The sequence below is a fragment of the Lynx rufus genome, unplaced genomic scaffold (genome assembly GCF_022079265.1).
Source record: "Lynx rufus isolate CCGP_SWC_20201006 ecotype Redwood Valley unplaced genomic scaffold, mLynRuf1.p SCAF_18, whole genome shotgun sequence".
Classification (NCBI taxonomy): domain Eukaryota; kingdom Metazoa; phylum Chordata; class Mammalia; order Carnivora; family Felidae; genus Lynx; species Lynx rufus.
Genome location: NW_025814832.1, coordinates 14,609,556 through 14,629,633, shown reverse-complemented (window position 1 = coordinate 14,629,633; position 20,078 = coordinate 14,609,556). Strand labels below are relative to the sequence as shown.

General features: G+C 35.4%; 1 protein-coding gene across 1 annotated transcript in view; it reads left to right on the top strand.

The window, feature by feature from the left end:
• DHX40 (DEAH-box helicase 40) overlaps positions 1-20,078 on the top strand; it is a 47,077-nt gene that overhangs the window by 5,636 nt on the left and 21,363 nt on the right. The window contains exons 7-12 of the mRNA XM_047080943.1: positions 832-963; positions 10,872-10,971; positions 13,439-13,525; positions 13,668-13,850; positions 17,848-17,928; positions 18,862-19,019. Of these exons, the coding sequence (XP_046936899.1) occupies positions 832-963; positions 10,872-10,971; positions 13,439-13,525; positions 13,668-13,850; positions 17,848-17,928; positions 18,862-19,019 (741 nt within the window). The remainder of the gene's footprint in view (positions 1-831; positions 964-10,871; positions 10,972-13,438; positions 13,526-13,667; positions 13,851-17,847; positions 17,929-18,861; positions 19,020-20,078) is intronic.

Here is a 20,078-nt window from a genome sequence, read left to right as displayed (position 1 = left end):
TTATCTGAATAGTTGTAGATGTCATGCCTTATATAAGAAATATAACAGAATTCTATACTGCCATAAAAACTGCCAGTCTCATTAGTAAACATACATACAGACCTTTTAGTAAAAAGATATTAAATGGTAAAGTATTAATATTTTTCTTAGTCTGCCTTATATAGAGGTGTGACCACACTAAACAGTCCTGGATCTGAATGATTAATTCCATTATTTCAAAAGACATCCTACCAGCTCCTTTCTTCTTTGAGTGATGGGATGGTACTGTGTGATAGCAGTACATGAGGTGTTAAATCCATGTCTCATAGATAGGCCTTTTTTGGAAGTCAAAAATAGATAGTTAAATCCTAAACTAGTGTGATTCTTCAATTAGCAGCATCCTACTAACAGAAATGAGTCATTTCATCGCTCTCCTCCTACTCTGCCTTGTACTGTCAGAAGTGAGACATTGTAACAATTGCTGCCTTTTTCAGATTACTTTAAGTATTTTGAAATACACCTAAATGCAGTATCTCTTGGACTAGATACTCCTATATTAATGATTAACTTTACTGAGTCTTTCTCAAATACTGTGTTAACCAGATAAAAGTCTTGAAGATTATAAACATTTTTATTCCTGAAGAGGTTTAAATTGCTTGGGAACTGGTGTTCAGTTTTTAATTTTATTGTTGAGATTTGGTACAGTTTATGTGTTCATCTCCTTTAGATCAAATGAGATTTAAAATAACTATTACACAAAACTAATTTTAATCTAGAAGGCTTTTTTCCCCCCCCATTCTTAAATAATATTTGCTGTTCATTTGCTGACGTTATTTTCCTCCCTCATTTCAGGTCAGTTTGAAATTGAAAAAAGTTGTGAGTTACTTTTTCAGATGGCGGAGTCTGTTGACTATGATTATGATGTTCAAGATACAACTCTGGATGGTTTGTTAATATTGCCATGTTACGGATCTATGACAACAGGTAATTCCTCACTAGAATAGATAATTTGACTAATTTTTTAAAAAACTTTATTGAAAAATCACATATGTACAGAATAGTGCACAGATCCCGAGTATTTAGGTCAATTAATTTTACAAACAACTCATTTTTGTAACCAGCACCTAGATCATAAAACAGAACGTTAAGGGAACCAGCCTTCCTTAGGGAAGGGATTTTCCCTTGAAGTCTTTTCATATTCATTTTTTCAAGAGCCTTGGACAACCCTTGGTGTTGTTTAAGAGTGGACTGTGTCTCTCCCAACAGAACAAAAATATTGTTGGTAATTTTTTTGAAATGAGGACTATTATTTCTTTTTTTCTTTTTCTTTTTTTTCCTGTGCACATGTGCAAGTCGGGGAGGGGAAGAGAGAGGATGCCAAGCATGCTCTCTACTGACAGTGTAGAGCCTGATGCAGGGCTCCATCCCACAAACTGCAAGATCATGACCCGAGATGAAAACAAGAGTTGGATGCTCAACTGACTGAGCCACCAAGGCGCCCCAGGGCTATAATTTCTTGATAAGAGTACCATAAGTCAAACCTAATTTGCCAGTGCCAAAGAATTTCTAGAAACATACATCTAGGTACATCTGAGACATAAACACAGTAGATGGTTTTCTTTTGAAATAGCACATATTAATCCGATTTTCAAGAATGATGATGTTCTTTTGTAATTTCAAAGAGCAAATGCAAACTCTTACCCTGATATTTGTTCATAATAAATAGTGATGAATTAGGTTTAGGATTTGTTTAGTAAAACTACTTTATTACTGAATTTGATATGTAAAACTAAAGAGAAGTTATTTATAATTTGATTGTGATTAGCATTTAATGTAAAAATAATATGAGTGTTTTTATATTTTATGTGTATTTTTGTTTTGTTGAGGAGGTGGTTCTTACTCTTTTTTTTTAATTTTTTTTTTAATGTTTATTATTTTTGAGAGAGACAGAAAGCAGGGAAGGGGCAAAGAGAGGAGGAGACACAGAATCGGAAGCAGGCTCCAGGCTGAGCTGTCAGCACAGAGCCCGATGCAGGGCTCGAACTCACAGAGCACGAGATCATGACCTGAGCCGAAGTCGGCTGCTTAACCGACTGAGCCGCCCAGGCGGCCCAGTTCTTACTCTTATATTAACAAAAAAAGTTTAGGAATATATATTTTTATAAATAACTGTAGACCACATGCTGGTTTGGAAATCTCTTTTGTGATGATATTAGGCCCTTGCCCTCAATATTGAAATCTTCTTTTAGGTTTTTATATCTTAAAGGGAATTCTTAGGGTCATTATTTGATATTTTAAGGTTTTCATTGTTTTCTGGAGATTTGATCCTCTGGCTCCTTTATAATTTACTCTGTTAACTGCTAAGGTAATTCAAAACTAATTATGGTTGCTTTGTTATTTTTTTAAAATTATTTTTTTAATGTTTATTTTTAAGAGAGAGAGAGAAAAAGAGAGAGTGAGAATGGGAGAGGGACAGAAAGAGAGGGTGACACAGAATGTGAACTGTCAGCACAGAGCTGGACACGGGGCTCAAACCATGAACCAGGAGGTCATGACCTGAGCTGAAGTCAGATGCTTAACTGACTGAGCTACCCAGGCGCCCCACGGTTGCTTTGTTATTAACTATTAATAATATAAATGCATTTTTCTGTATAAATAGTTTCATTCTTTGTCATATTGAAAATAACATGCTGAGTCTGGTAGTGCATCTTGTTTAATGTCCTGAAATCCAGTTTTTATACTTTTAAAGGTTGCTAATGACCTATTTCTCAAATCTCATGACTATTTTTTTTTCCATTAGTTTGTATTTTGGTTTTGTGATAATAAGTCTCCCTGAAATGCTGTCATCTGGGATAATATTTAATTACCTAGTTCTCCTGACCACTCTTTCTCTAGGTGTGCTGCCCTCCCACCCTTCCCAGCCTTTGTTTCTCTTTAAATGTGACTATTGCTTAAGGTTTTATCCTTAGTTCTCTGTTTTCTTAGAATTCTTTGTTTTGGAGAGGTTGGATCCTAGGACTCACCTGTCACTTCTCTATGGATGACTGTCTCTAGTTCAGTCTCTCTCCTGAACTCTGGACCTCCTGGTTTTCCTAACGGGGCTTACTGGTCTGCATCATATCATCCTAGATCATTCAATCCAAATGTGACCACACCTATCGGTGTTTTGTGTGTGTGTGGGGGGGGAGGGTTGGTCTCTTGTCCAGATCATTCATTCATTCTTTTTCATTTTTCATTGTCATCATTAGAGTTGGAATCTTCAATTTGCTTTCCTAAATTGTTAACATAATCTGCTAATCTGTTTTAATCTTTCAGAAGCACATCTCTGATTGTGTCCGTTTCTTGTTGGGTATCTTCAGCCATTCCTTATTACCAACCGAATTAAAATACTAACTTAATAACTTGGCATTTATTATCCTTCCAGTGTGATTTCAACCTACTTTCAGCCTTAATTCCCAGTGTATGAGATTTTCTGTGTTGGTGTGTATGTGTGAATGGTAAAGATATAGAACTGGGTGTCAGGAGAACCATTACTGAAGGGCTTTGTTTGTTTATTTTAGTTTCCCTTCTGGTTCTAAGGGCACGATAAAGTTGAGCTACTGGTGATCCATTATGAGCATAATAATATTTATTGGAGCAATTTATAACAATGCAGAGAGGCATTCAAATTGAGCTAATGAGGTACTGAGTAATGGGTAACGTGAAGTTGGGAGAGAGTGGCAGATTCCTGGGATCATAGGCTCTTTTTTTAAAAGCCTGGTTACTATAATACTTATAATATTTTCTTTATTATTGCTACTTTGGGTGATGGAGAGAAACACTATATGTTATTTCTTTTATTTCCCATTATGCTTTAGGAATAGAAAACTTGGACTTGGGAGTGAGGAGAGCAAAGAAGGGTTTCCTGCCTGTGGCCTGTTGTGAGGGGGTTCAAAAATGACTCATACCTAGGTTTAGTGAGTAAGTGAAGATTTTGAGGTGGATATGTTATTTGCTTTTATTTCTGGGCTAGCTATGAGGGTGGCTTACTGTTTTAAAGGGACATCTTAAGGTATCTCTCTAATTGACAAAAAATTCTCAAATGTCAAATGTGAAGAGATGCTGTGGTATCCCTTCTACTGGCAAGATTATATGATCCTGCTCCCTGGGCTGAACTAACACCCCACCCTTTGTGATGTTCTCTCAAGCTCAAAGTGTAGGCAGTATTTTTTACTCCTTTTCTTTCCACATCTTTTTTGTGGTTGCATCTGCTATTTCCTTAACTTGAACTCCTCCTTTGCCTTTTATTCTCCCCTCTTACTGGCTGAAATCCTGCTATTTTGTTTCATGAGTGCAACCACCTCCATAAAAACCTCCCGATTTCCCACCTCACAACTGGCTTTGATCTCGTCTTCGTTTAATCCTCACTGTGCTTTCCTGTTCCTCTTGTGGCACTTCACACATCTTACCTTGTGTTATGGTCGCCTCATCTCCTTTATGAGATTATGAACTACTTGAGTATTATATGTTGAAAAAGTCCTGATCAGATGTTTGTTAAATTGAGTTCCAGAGTTTTCACTTTCTGCTAGACATTCTGTTGATGTTTTGCATCAAATGCTAGCTATGTCTAGAACCTTATTCTTGTTTCCCTCAAACCTTTTTGCTCTTCTGACTTCCCTCTTGCAAAACCTGTTCAAAGTTTTGCAGTTTTTTAGGTATACTGAAATATACCTGTTATTTTATAAGTGACAAATATTTGCATGGAATTTGGCAGTTATCTAATTCAGTGTTCTTAACCTTTTTTGAGGATGGAGTCTCAGATTCTTTTTAAAAGATAAAGCCATGGTTTCTTTCTCTAGAAAAATGCAAATGGGGCACCTGGGTGGCGCAGTAGGTTAAGCATCCGGCTTCAGCCAGGTCACGATCTCGCGGTCCGTGAGTTCGAGCCCCGAGTCGGGCTCTGGGCTGATGGCTCAGAGCCTGGAGCCTGTTTCCCATTCTGTGTCTCCCTCTCTCTCTGCCCCTCCCCCGTTCATGCTCTGTCTTTCTCTGTCCCAAAAATAAATAAACATTGAAAAAAAATTAAAAAAAAAAAAAAAAGAAAAATGCAAATATACCCATGTATTTATTTTTTGCATAATCAGACTTCTTTATTTTACAGATAGAGACTAAGTGATGTTCCTGAGGTCACAGGGTAAAACTGCATTTCATAACTGGTTATCTATTCAGTAAGGACTGAAAAAATGAGTACATGTTTCCAGAATACATGAAGAAAAGGAAAGGAGATTTGCCTTGGATTAGTGTGCAATATTTTCTCTTCTTTTTTTAGAGAGAGAAAGAGCACAAATGGAGAGGGACAGAGGGAAAGAGAGAATCTTAAGCAGGCTTCATGCTCAGTGTGAAAATTTTTCTTTTGTAAAGAGTGCATAGTTGTAAAATAGAATCAGAAAAGTAAGAAAAGTAATTAAGATTAGATCTCACCAACATGATTAAGTAATAATCACTATTAATATTTTGAGGTATATGAACTTTTTCTTTATATATTTAAATATATTTTTATTGTTTGGTTTTTTCTAACAAAAAATGGCATTATATTATGTGTTTTCTTTTGTTTTTCTCTTCAGCCCTTTGTAGAAATTTTTAAAATATAGAAAAGTGCAAAAACAATCTATTTCCCACTATGCAGAATTAACACACTCTTAATGTCTCAGCATTTTTGCTCCAATATTCACTTAAGAAATATTAGTCAATTAAGGAAAAATGATACGATTTTCATTATAAAGAATTCAAGCAGTGTACAAAATTACAAAGGTGAAAGTAAAGAAATCATCTCAAGTTTGTCCATACAAAAATAAACATCTTTAACATTAGGAAAAAATTTAGATCTGTGTGTGTATGTGTGTGTGTCCATACAGAAGGATAAGTAAATATATAGGCAGGTTGATAGAAATACTTATACTCTTAGTTGCTTTTTAAAAAAGTATTTAATTTTACTTGAATTTACTTGAAGGAATTGTTAAACTTTGAGTAAATCTTTACCACATGAGAATATTTTATAAAAGATTGCTTTAAACTTTAAAAAGACGAAAAGTATTAAGAAGCTGAAGTTAATATCTTCGTTTTAGATCTTACCTGTTGATTGTCTGATTTGAAAGATAAGGACTTAAGTACTTTTATTCTTCTGTATCCTTCCCTTCTGATTGTTAGTTATTTTTACACTGTTCAGATGTATCAGTATTTATCATCAATCCTTTCACTATGTTTTTTCCATTTTTTTTAATGTTTATCTACTTTTGAGAGACAGAGGCGGGGGGAGGGGCAGAGACAGTGGGAGACACAGACTCCAAAGCGGACTCCAGGCTCTGAGGTGGCAGTGAGGAGCCCAAAGTGGGGCTTGCATTCACGAACCACAAGATCATGACCTGAGCCAAAGTCAGATGCTTAACCGACTGAGCCACCTAGATGCCCCTGGTTTTTCTATTCTCAAGTTACTTTTGGTTAATTTTAGATTGCCTGGATTTTTTAAGCTTTTTTTTGTTAATAGATAAAAGGGCTCTTACGTGTTATTTTTTGTTGTTATTTTTTTATGTTTGAGAATGTCCGGCTTTTGCCTTTATACTTGAACTACATCATGGCTGGGTTTTATGTTCTTGGGTCACACTTTCTTTTCCTTAGAACTTGGTAGACATTGTCCAGTTGTCTTCTGGCATTGAATGTTGCTGCAGAGAAGTCTGAGGCCAAGCCTGATTTTTTTTCCCTTCCTTGTAAGTCATTTGCTTTTTCTGTCTGATTGCCTGGAAATTTCTCTTTATTTTTAAAGTTCAGTGGTTTTAATTAGGGTATTTTTTGGTGTTGAGTGTTTTATATTAAAATTTCCTGGAATTTGATGTGCTTTCTTAAAAAAATCAACTTTATTGAGGTATAATTTACATAGAATAAACTGCTGGTTTTTAAATAGACAGTTCAATGAATTTTGACAAACGTATGTACCCATGTAATGACGACCAACCATAAACAAGTTGAACTTTTATGATGTGTTGTTTTAATCTGCAAATTCAAACCTTTATTTCATGGAGACTCTATAGCATTGTATCTGTGACTATAATTTTTATCTATCTATTGGTTTCTGTATTTCAGGGATATCAATTATTCTTATGTTGGATTGCCTGTCATCCATATTTTTTAACTTCCTCCTAGTTACTTTTTCACTTGCATTTACTGATTATCTCAGGCCTTTTTTTGGTGTCGAGAGTTTGATTTTCAGCTGTTAGTGAGAATTCTCGATATTTCTGACTCACCCAAAAATGACTTCTTGGGGGAGGGGTAGAGTTAGAACTGAGCAGTGTTATGCCTCTTTCTTCTCCAGAATCATCATCTTTTCCCCCATTGATTGATGGTTTATGTTTATTACTTTAGGTTATGTTCTTTTCCTTCTCTTTCTCTCCTTCTCTCTCACTCTCAGAAATAGTTCTGGTTTGGAATCTTTTTGGGGGAAGTTGGGACAAGAAATTCTATGAGGAAGTTTCAGTTGGCCTTGACATATAATATGTCATATGCACATATTCTAGGAGTGTTACTCCATTATGAGTATTGAGCGATCTCTCGGTATCTTCATTTCTTGGTAGACTTTGGAGTATCTTTTTTGCCTCTTTGCCAGTGCCCCCCTCCCCCCTTAATAACATCCTAGTACTTTATTACATCCTAATGAAAGTATTCCATTTCCCCTTTCCTTCCTGGAGAGTGAGAATGTGCTTTAAGATATATGTATTTAACTTTTTTCCAAATCTTTATAAACCAACATAAAAGTGGTATGTGTTGGGGTGCCTGGCTGGCTTAGTCGGAAGGGGATGTGACTTTTGATCTTGGGGTCATGAGTTCAAACCTCACATTGGGTGTAGAGATTACTAAAAAAAATAAACTTAAAAAAAACCTAGTATGTGTTTATCCTTGTGGAATATGGTATTAAAGTGTGTGGGTTAGGCGTACCTGGGGGGCTCGGTTGAGCGTCCGACTTTGGCTCAGGTCATGATCTCAACAGTTTGTGAGATCGAGCCCTGCATGGGGCTCTGCGCTGACAGTGTAGACCCTGCTTGGGATTTCTCTCTCTCCCTCCCTCCCTCTCTCACTGTGTCCCTCCCCCAGTTCCACGTACACACACATGCTCTCTCAAAATAAATACATAAGCTTAATAAAAATTAAAGAAAATAAAGTGGATGAAATGTAAATGAAATAAATGAGAGTCTTGTCAAAACAGCAGTTTCAAGACTTTTTAATTGATTATAGTGAACAAAATGGTAAATGAAACTGAAATTTTGCTTGAACTGAAGACTTAAAAATTAGATATTTTTAGAAATGGGTTGATTGAAAAACAGATTTGATTAGAGATAAATATGTTCAGAAAGGATGTTTTTAATTTATGTAAAGTTTTGGGGCACCTGGGTGGCTCAGTCAGTTAAGCATCCACTTCGGCTCAGGTCATGATTTCATGGTTCATGAGTTCAAGCCCTGTGTCAGGCTCTGTGCTGACAGCCCAGAACCTGGAGCCTGCTTCAGATTCTGTGTCTCCTTCTCTCTCCCCCTCCCCTACTCGTGCTTTGTCTTTCTCTCAAAAATAAATAAACATGTAAAAAAATGTAAACATTTATGTAAAGTTTTAGGGTAGTGAGGAATTTTAAAGGTAGAAGGATCTTAATTTATTATTTATATAATGCATTTTTAATTTATCAGTTTATTGGACTTTTTTGAGCACTTTCTATGGTCCAGACATTGTTCTGTGTAGTGGGGGATATATGTCTTGAACAAAAGAAAGTCCTTGCTTTCATGGAGCTACATTGTAGCAGAATAAATAGACCATAAATAATGTATAAACATATAACTTGAACTACAAAGTAGTATACAACTCGTTTGAACCATCTGGAAGAAATGAGCTACCTAAATCTAATACCTAAAAAATTATTCTTAACACTTAAGTTTTTTACCAAAAAACTATAAATCTAAAAGAAGTAGATCTTTTTGGAATTATTTTTGTATTCACCTCAAAACTTCCCCACAGATTTATAAGCTGCCTTTCTAGCACTTTTTTTACTTGTGAAATTAAATTCTGAATAATGTGGAAGAAAAGCAACATTACTTGTTTCAAATTTGTTTGTCTCTATGTAAATCTTGGCAAGTCACTTGACCTCTCTGGGATTTAGTTTTCTCATCTGTAAAATGAAATGGCTGGCCTAGTTCCATGATTTTAAAACTGTTCATCTGTGCCACTCCTTTTTTTGTGTGTGCACTCCTTTTCTCCCTTATAATAGTAGTTTAGCTTTGGTCTGTTACATATACTGGGAATACATGGATCTTTGAAAGCTTTTATTTGAGAACAGGTTTTGTACTTTATTATTTCAAAGCAGGTTTTGTAAGATTTTCTTGGCTATGGAAAGGAAAACAATTTGAGATTGCTCAGGTAGAAAAGGTGACTTTTCTAAACACATATGGGCATATCTCATGTAAAACTAATACAGCCAGGTGTTTAATTTTTTTTCCTTAAGGTGTATGTATATGTACTTATTGTTCTAATATATAATGTACAATAGTAAATACATATAACAGTTTAAAAAGATGTTATAGAAACTATAGATAGAAATGCTAATAATTTCTTTTCATACCCCAGTGGATTGACTTGTGTACTCACTGGCATAATCACTCCTAATTTTTGGAAATTATTGAAATACAGTGATCCACTCAGATTCCTTGCTTCAGAGTTCCTTGATCTCTATAGCTTAAGTGATCTTTTTCTTTACCCCACCTCAGCCACCCATTCAGAAGCTTCTATCTTAGACTTTATCATTACCATCATTTCTGATCTCAGTTGTAAACATCTTTCTGATGACTACTTCCTATATTTTTGCCAGACACTCCACTGTTTCTAATTCAACAGGTTTCAGAATGCTTTGACACCTGTCCTTTATCAACTGTCACTTATCTTCTTTCACCCATACTATAATCATTCCCTTGCAAACATACTTAACTCTTTTGTCTTATTTTGTGCTTAACCTTGCAAGAGAGCAAGTCTGGCCAAATCTGTCTGCTACTTATTTTATACCCAGTCCTTTTAAGGCCTGGGAAGTGCCAGGAGCCCAGAAGTACTCTCTTGTCAACTCTCGTGGCTAATTCATTCTTTTCTCCTTTTAGACTTTCCTCCATGTATATTAACCAGTTCTGTATGGTTCACAAGTTTATTTTTCATCTTTGCCAGAGAGTAGCCTTAATCAAATTGACATCTTTTGGACCTTATTCCAAATTCCAGGAGATTCAGATTGCCCCAGCTTGGGGGGAGATGTTTATCTTTGGTGCCATAAACTATGGCTGGAGGAACAAGGTACAATACTACAAGCATTACTGCTTGGGTTCATCCTTTAGAATGTATGGCTAAGGGGAAGGAGTATGGTGTTACTTGCTTAGAGAGGTAGCCATGAGTAATCAGAAAGACTCCCTAAAAAGTAAAAACCACCTAGCTAATCAGTCTTTAAGGCAGAGAGAGGTCCTTAATGTGTCATCCGTGGATGGGCTTCAGAGAATCCCTGAACACGCTGAAATTATTTGAAATTTTTGTATGTGTGTATATATGTGTCTTTTAATGGAGAAGAGGGCCACAGTTTTTAAAATATTCTCAAAGGGAACTATGACCTACATAAAAGGACCCTGCTGTAGAGTTTATTTTAGCAATAATAATCTGTGATTTAATGGATCTAGAAATCTTAGCAGCAAGAGGTGAGGAGGCAAAGATAAGTTTTGCTATTTTGAATTCAAGATAATTAAAGAGGTGAAGGAAATGTAACTTTTAATGAAAAGAAGTAAGTTTCTCAAAAGTGGAGTTTGACAAATGCATATTGTAAATTTACATTTTCTCTTTATGTGTATTTTAGATCAGCAGAGGAGAATATTTTTGCCACCTCCACCTGGAATTAGAAAATGTGTCATATCCACCAATATTTCTGCAACATCTTTGACAATAGATGGAATCAGGTACAACTTTTAAGGTTTCTTTAAAAAAAATTTTTTTTTAATCTTTATTCATCTTTGAGAGATAGAGTGCGAGCAGGGGAGGGGCAGAGAGAGAGGGAGACACAGAATCTGAAGGAGGCTCCAGGCTCTGAGCTGTCAACACAGAGCCCAATGTGGGGCTCGAACTCATGAACCACGAGATCATGACCTGAGCCAAATTTGGGTGCCCAACTGACTGGGCCACCCAGGTGCCCCTAAGTTTTCTTTTAAAGCTAAGGAAGCCACTTAATTTTGTGTTTCCTCCTCTGTGTCATACACTAATTTCCTTCTCACATACTTGTAATCACCTATCACTTTTTTGTAATTATTGATTGCCATGGTTAGAAAATAGAGTAGGAGGTACACAGTATACTTTTAGTATACTTTTTAACTACTTTTATTTGGCAATTTGTAGCTTTCTCTTCCAAAATTTAAGATTATACGTAATGTTTCACAGGTTTCATTATTCATTAGTAGAAAACCAAAGCTATTTTTATTTGTCTCTGCTCATTATCAGCCTATACCTAAGATGATCTGATATTCCTTTCTCATCTGACACTTTCACTTGGTGGAGTAAGTGTTGTATATCCAAGTGTTTATCTGAAGGTACTGTTTCTCACTTTTCACCTTTTTGTGAAATGAACTACAATGCGAGTCTCTTATCTTTTTTTAAAATGTTTCTTATTTTTATTTTTGAGAGAGAGAGAGAGAGAGCATGAACAGGGGAGGGGCATAGAGAGAGGGAGACACAGAATCCAAAGCAGGCTCCAGGCTCTGAGCGGTCAGCACAGAGCCCAGCGTGGGGCTTGAACCCCTGAACCGCAAGATCATGACCTGAGCCGAAGTTGGACGCTTAACCAACTGAGCCACCCAGGTGCCCTGCAAGTCTCTTATTTTTTTATGTAATCAATGATACATCAAATTTTTGAGTAAATTTAGTGGAGAAACACTTGGAAAATTTAAATCTAGACTGATGGTTAATGTGAAGTTCTTTTAGACTGTTAACCCACAGCCCTTTTGGGTATTTATCTTTAATCCAGTATATTTTATGTCCTTGACTAATATTTTATGTCCTGCTTGCCATAGGAAGGCTGGATGTGAATCTCAAAGATTGTATATATTTCTTTAGGGTAAAATGATCATATCTGAGAGGCAGTTTAATTTTCTTCGCTTTTCTTCTTTACTTTAAAAATAATGATTTCACTAAGGGCTTAAGAGAGCAGTTGTCTGAAGTGAGTTAACCTCTGCAATTTTCTGTTTCCAGCAATGGCAAAAGTCATTAAATAGTGTGTTTTGGAATGTTCCATTAGTGAATGGTAAACCTGCTATTACTCCTAACTTAGTTTTTTACTCGACTTGTTCTCTGTTTATTTATTTATTTATTTATTTTTTTTTTAATTTTTTTTTTTCAACGTTTATTTATTTTTGGGACAGAGAGAGACAGAGCATGAACGGGGGAGGGGCAGAGAGAGAGGGAGACACAGAATCGGAAACAGGCTCCAGGCTCTGAGCCATCAGCCCAGAGCCCGACGCGGGGCTCGAACTCACGGACCGCGAGATCGTGACCTGGCTGAAGTCGGACGCTTAACCGACTGCGCCACCCAGGCGCCCCATTTGTTCTCTGTTTAATTGACTTAAATGGTGTTGTTGGTCTAGAGGTGACTTTCAGGTTTGTTTTTTAGAGGAGAAATTCACATAATATAAGATTAACAGTTAAAAGCGAATAGTTAGTATTTAGTACTTCTATGATGTTGTACTACAACTAATACTAACTCTTTCTCTTCTAAAACATTTTTATTACCCCCAAATAAAACCCTGTGCCCTTTAAGCAAATTACTCCCCATGCCCTCCTCCATTCTAGCCTTTGGCAACCACCAGTGTATTTTCTATTTTTATGAAATCCTATTCTGGATATTTTACCTATAAGGAGTCATACAATATGTCTTGCTTTCACTCATATGCTTTTGAGAGGTTCATTCACATTGTAGCATGTATCAGCACTTCATTCATTTTTGTGGCTGAATAATATTCCATTACATGTATATACCATAATTTGTTCATCCATTTATCCCTTAATGGCTAATGGACATTTAGGTTATTTCTGCCTTTGGGCTCTTACGAATAGTGCTTCTATGAAAATATGTCTACGAACATTGGTTGAGTACTTGTTTCAGTTCTTTTGGGTATACGCTTAAGAATGCAGTTTCTCAATAATGTGGTAATTCTGTTAAACCTTTAGAGGAAACTTTAAACTGTTTTGTACATTGGCTTAACCGTATTCCCATTAGTGATGTACAGGGTTGCAGTTTCTTGACTTTCAAGTTTTACGTTTAACATAAAAGTCATTATGTAGTTGTTAGTTTGGTAGAAAAGGAGAATACAAAGTGACCAAAATGCAACAAGTCTTTCCTTATTTTCTAAAAACATAACTGTTTTTCATTCCTCTTAGATATGTGGTAGATGGTGGCTTTGTGAAGCAGTTAAATCACAATCCCAGATTAGGGTTGGATATCCTGGAGGTGGTTCCAATTTCAAAGTAAGTCTCTAAAGCTTTTTTATTCAGAGAACAGTTTATTAGATCATTTCTAGCTGGCTTGGGGGTATGATGTTAACTACTTAGGAAACCTGCAGTATGTTTTGGGGACTTTTGTGTTTTGTTTTGTTTTTTCCTTTTAAAGGAGTGAGGCGTTACAGCGAAGTGGCCGAGCTGGCAGGACTTCCTCAGGAAAATGCTTTCGGATCTATAGTAAAGATTTTTGGAACCAGTGTATGCCTGACCATGTGATCCCTGAGATCAAGAGAACTAGTTTGACATCTGTAGTTCTGACCTTAAAGTGCCTTGCCATACACGATGTTATAAGGTATGTAGACAATTTGAAAAAAGAAAAATTTGTTAGGGTGGAGCCAGAATTCTTTTGAAGTATTTGATTCCTATATCACAGCTTTTCACGGTTTACCTAAGCCCAAATAAAAGGCTTCTTTGGGGCGCCTGGGTGGCTCAGTCGGTTGAGCGTCCGACTTCGCTCAGGTCATGATCTCACAGCTTGTGAGTTCAAGCCCTGCGTTAGGCTTTGTGCTGACAGCTTGGAGCCTGGAGCCTACTTCAGATTCTGTGCCTCCCTCTCTCTCTGCCCCAACCCACTTTCATTCTGTCTTTGTCTCTCTCAAAAATAAATAAACATTAAAAAAAATTTTTAAAAAAAGCTTCTTTGCATTGCTTTCCTGTGATTTGATCCCTTGCTCATATTTTAACCTTGGCTTAATGGGGTGCTTCATGCTGAAGTTTATTTGGATCATTTAGTGACCACTGTTTATCTGTAATGAAAGGTATATAATGACCCTTATTCCAATCAGAAAGTGGTTTTCTCATAGCATCTTTTGTATGACTAGCATTGTACCAAGTATTGTGAGAGGCAGAATAATACTCGGTAGTAGTATTTTGCTTTCACTGAACTTAAGTTATATTAAGGAAGCAAGATTCGGACATATGAAGCAAACAGTAGAACAACTGTTAAATTACTCAAATGTTAAACTATATAATCAATTGGTATAGGATGAAATATTGTTGTAGGGGCTTGAAATTTCATATTATATGTGATAGAGGAAATAATGAAGGAAAGTACTGTCTTGCTCTTAATTTTAGTTTTATTTGTCTATGAATGTGAAAGTGTCAGGAACCCTGGGAGGTGACCATGCATTCTGTAAGTTCATAAGAAGGAAAGTAATTACTAGATATATCCAAATATGTGTTATATACTCTTGGAAAACCAATTAAAAATTTTTTTGGATAGTGTTAAGACTAGAGATGTTCTAAATGAGAATGTAGATAATTCAAAAGAGGAAAGTATATAATATATGAAATTCTAACTGTAATCATGAATGATACCAGCGAGAAAGAAGAATCATCTAAAGAGTTCCATATGGCTAAACAAAAAGCTTTCAGATGAGCCCAATTTAAAAACAATATTCATAGTATTATTTTTGTGAATAATATATAATCACAAAACAGCATACAATCAAGAATAAATATGTATTAGAAAGATAGGAATAATATCAAGAGTGGCATGTAATCAAGAATAAATGTATGTTAGAAAAATAGGAATAATAATTACCTAATAACTTCTGCACTGAGTTATTTTTCCATCTTAAGTTTTAAGACTAGAATGTACTAAAAGTCCCCAAAATGCAAGAGACAAAAAAAAAAAAAAAATTCTCTTTCCTCTCTCCCTTTTTTTAAAAAAAAGATTTTGTTTTTAAGTAATCTCTACACCTAACCTGGTGTTTAAACTCACAACCCTGAGATCAAGAGTCACATGCTACACTGACTGAGCCAGCCGGGCACCCCTCTCCTCTCTCTTTTTAATGTGTATAGAAATAGAACCAGTATTTGGGATAGATGTTATAGTACTCATAGATGACAGAAAGAAAATGGAGCTTTTCATTTATTGCTTCTTTTTTCTCCATTATCAAGAATGTTTTTAAAACATGAAAGATGAACGCAAGTCTAAATAAAAAGGAATTGATGACCAAGATGGATTAAGAAATGAGATAAAACCTAATGACTATAAATGAGTGTCTTGAGGCTTTAGGAGTTATTTCCATGGCACTAAAATAACTTGTAGGTTTTGGGTTATCTATGAGAAATTATGCAGAACAGGTTGCCAGAAAATTGTGAGAAATACAAATGTCTTGATTTTTTCATTTAGGAAAAGGGCAGAATCTGTAAACAACTGCCCAGTGTGCTTGAAATTGGTCTTAGCAAATTCTAGCGTATTTTTATTAGAAAATGTTTTTAGAGAATTTAATGGTGATTTATAGTAATCAGTATGAATCAAAATGTTTCACAAAGAATATGTCATAATAAACCATTTCCTTTTCAGTTTGAATACAGGACTGTCCACATAATGGGTGCACTATAAGTATTTATTGAATGATAACCTAATGTCTCTTGTTTTCTACACAGTATTTAATAAGATTACATTTGACATCTTTGTGAATAAGGTGATAGAAGTGCTGAATAGAGTAGTTGCTAAAGAGCCAAATTCAGAAAGTATTGATTAATTGTGTAGTATATCCTAGATGGAGGATGTGCTGATAGTAAACTGAATTTTGCTCTTTCTTCATAAGCATTTTAAATGCCAGTATTAAGTAAAGATATTGAAGTCATGATTATCAGATTTCTGGAAAGTGTCTTAATATCTAATCAATGATTAAAACTGGAAGGTTTAGAATGATCTCACAGGTCAAATCAACAAGGCAAAAGTCTGAAAGGTTACATCTTATATCCTGTGTTTTGGTTGTACATTAAGGAAATTCATGTGGAAAAGATCTAAAATGATCAGATCACCACAACTCAATATGAACTTGCAATTATTAATTCTGTTTAGAAAACAAGAAAAAATTTCTGCTGGCGTAGACTTTGGTTATGTTAATAGACTGCAAAGTTCAAATGACTGGAATTATAGCATTCCTGTTCTGTGTTGGTCGCTCTACCTTTGGAGTTCAGTTTTGGATATTACCACATTTTATGAGGAGTTTGAAAAACTAGAGTGTTTCTAAAAGATAGTCATTAGGTATAGTGGGTCTCTTGGAAAGCAAATAATACAAGGAGTGCTTGACAGAATTGGTAATTGGTATAATCAAGGGAGAGAAATAATGGTAGTTTTTACAAATCTGAAAGGGCTCTTCTACAGAAGAAACAGATGACTGGTTTGGTACTGCTCTAGGACAGGGGTCGAAAACTATGGTCCAGGCTCACTGGCTGTTTTTGTAAAGAAAGTTTTATTGGAACACAGCCATGTCTGTTCATTCATGTATGGCTGCTTTCACTACAATAGCAGAATTGAATAATTGTGACAGAGACCATATGGCCTGCAGAACCTAAAATATTTACTATCTGGCCTTTTACAGAAAGTGTTTGCCGACTCTTGCTCTAGAAGATGCCAGGACTTGTTGGTACAAGTTGTAGGAAAACTGACTGTAGAACAGTCTACAAGATTTTTGTTTATTTGTTTTTAAATAGAGCTGTGAATCCTGGAATGGACTTTTGTGTAAGGTATTGGACCTTTTGTCCTTTGTTGGACCTTTTTCAAGGTGAGAAATTGGAGTAGATGATTTACCATCTCAAGACTTATAGTGGAAAAAATAATCTAGTGCAGATAGCATTAAGCAATTATTGTTCTAATTAAAACAAAAAAATATATATATGTAATACATATATTCATGTTTGGTTATATGCCACCCTTGTGAATGTGATTGTCTTATGTTCATTAATGGTATTGTGGTTATGTAAGAGATCGTCTTTTATTTTCAGAGGATGCATGCTGAAGTATTTTGGGAGTGAACTGGCATTGTATTTGCAACTTGTTTTCAGATAGTTCAGGAGAAAATAAGAATATACATACAGCAAATATAGTAAAATTAATCAAATATATTTACCATTTTATTAAAAAACATGTTTAAGTGCTCTTAAACAACTTGTAATGTTTGGCCACTTTCAATTAATTTTCTCCACTGGTTTATAAAACTGTAATAAAAATTGTGGGCTACAGAACAGAGTAGATTTGACATTGACTAATGAAGAATGGGGCAGGGTTAAGATAAACAGAAGAATGGTGAGTGTTCCAGCTAAGGGGGAATCAAAAAGAAGTGCTTCTTGAATTTAAAGGAAGAGTGTGATTCAGAAAAAATAATTTCCTCTGCTGAATGCTGGTTATGATCATAAAATGCTTAGGAAAAAGAAAGAGAGCTTGAAAAATAGGAGAAGTAAAACCTTATAAAGAAATTTTCGAGTCTGTATGAAATCTTAATCATGGTCAGGGAATGGAATCTTATTTCATATCTCATTTAAACACACAGGTTTCCCTATTTGGATCCACCCAATGAGAGGCTTATTTTGGAAGCTCTTAAACAACTTTACCAGTGTGATGCTATTGACAGGTAAAACAACAACAACAACAAAAATTAAACCACAACAGATGTTAATCTCTTTCTGTTTTATTTTATTTTATTTTATCTTAATTTTTAATTTTTATTTTAAGTAAACTCTGTGCCACATATGGAGGTCAAACAACCCCATGATTAAGAGTCATATGCTCTATTGACTGAGCCAGCCAGGCACTGCAATCTCCTTTTAAAATAGGGTTCCTAATAGTTTCTTTTATCAGCAGAAAATGATTTGTTTGAATTGAATGGATTGTTTTGCCTGAAACTAGAATTTGCCCTCAGTTTTTCTTTGCCACAATTCTGAATTTAAAAATTATATGATAAAGGTCTCTGGGTGGTTCAGTCGGTTAAGCATCTGATTCTTGATCTCAGCTCAGGTCTTGATCTCAGGGTTGTGAGTTCAAGTCCCGTGCTGGGCTGTATGCAGGGTGTGAAGCCTACTTAAATAAACAAATGAATAAAAATTTTATGATAAAATTATGTTTATATTTAGTATTATTTAACAGGTAATTTTTGAGTATCATTTCAGTGCCAGGCATTAATCTGGGTATATCAAAATAATAACAGAGCCAGAGTCCTGGTTCTCATGATTGTGTAATGGGGAAATTTTTGGTAATTATCATTCTCTCATTTCTTTAAGGACATCATCCTCTATGTCTCTATGCCGATTTGTATGGTCTTTTATCATACTACTTTATTCTGTCTCATTGTTTAGTTTTTTGGATGTATTGGCCTTCCAAAGCAGGGAATTTATCATCTTTATGTTTCTTTTATCAATGACCAGTGTATCATATTTCTTGTATTGAATTGAATTTCTGGAGTTGATTTAAGGTAATATAAATTATATCTGATTTATTCTGAATGATGAACATTTCATTTGTACTCTCCCAAGGTAGAAAGACTTAAGAACCTTTTCTTTCTATTAAGGAGTGGCCATGTGACCAGATTGGGTTTGTCTATGGTGGAATTTCCTCTCCCTCCACATCTGACATGTGCAGTAATCAAGGCTGCTTCTCTAGATTGTGAAGATCTACTACTTCCAATAGCAGCAATGTTGTCTGTGGAAAATGTCTTCATTAGACCTGGTAAGAAGTTTATTGGTGAGTTTTTAAAAAATTAATAGGTTTTATTTTTTAGACCAGTTTTAGGTTTACAGAAAATTTAAGGGTAAGTAGAGATATTTTCCTCATTATTAACATCTTTCATTAGTGTGGTACATTTGTTATTGATGAACCAGTATTGATACATTATCATTAACTAAAAGGATCACTGTATTGTATATTCTTTGAGTTTTGACAAATCTGTAATGACACATTTCCACCATTACAATAATATACTAACTGATTTTACTGCCCTAAATATATCTTGTGTTCCACCTGTTCATCCCTACATACCTTACCCCAAACTCTCGCAGTCACTGATCTTTTTACATCTCCATAGTTTTGCCTTTTCCAGAATGCCAGGTAGTTGGAATCATACAGTACGTAGCCTTTTCAGACTGTCTTCTGTAGCTTAGCAATGTGCATTTAAGGTTCCTTGTCTTTTTGTGGCATAATAGCTCATTTCTTTGTTGCTGAACAATGTTCCATTTTATGGAATTTGTTTATCTTTTCACGTGTTGAAGGACATCTTGGTGGCTTTTAAGTTTTGGCAGTTATGAACAAAGCTGCTGTAAATGTCCATGCGCAGGTTTTTGTGTTGATATTGGATTTCAATTCACTGCTGAGTTATAGTATAATATGTTTATATCTGTAAGAAACTGCTAAACTCTCTTCCAAAGTGTCTGTACCGTTTTGTATTCTGACCAGCCATGAGTCTGAGAATTGCTCTTTCTTCACATCCTCACCAGCATATGGTGTTGTCAGTGTTTTGGATTTTGGCCATTCTAATAGGTGTGTAGTGATATCTTGTTATTTTTTTAATTTTTTTTAAATTTTAAATTTAAATTTAAATTAATTAAAAAAAATTTTTTTTAATGTTTATTTATTTTTGAGAGAGAGAGAGACAGAGCATGAGCAGGGGAGGAGCAGAGAGAGAGGGAGACACAGAATTGGAAACAGGCTCCAGGCTCTGAGCTGTCAGCACAGAGCCCGATGTGGGGCTCGAACTCACAAACTGAGATCATGACCTGAGCCGAAGCCGGA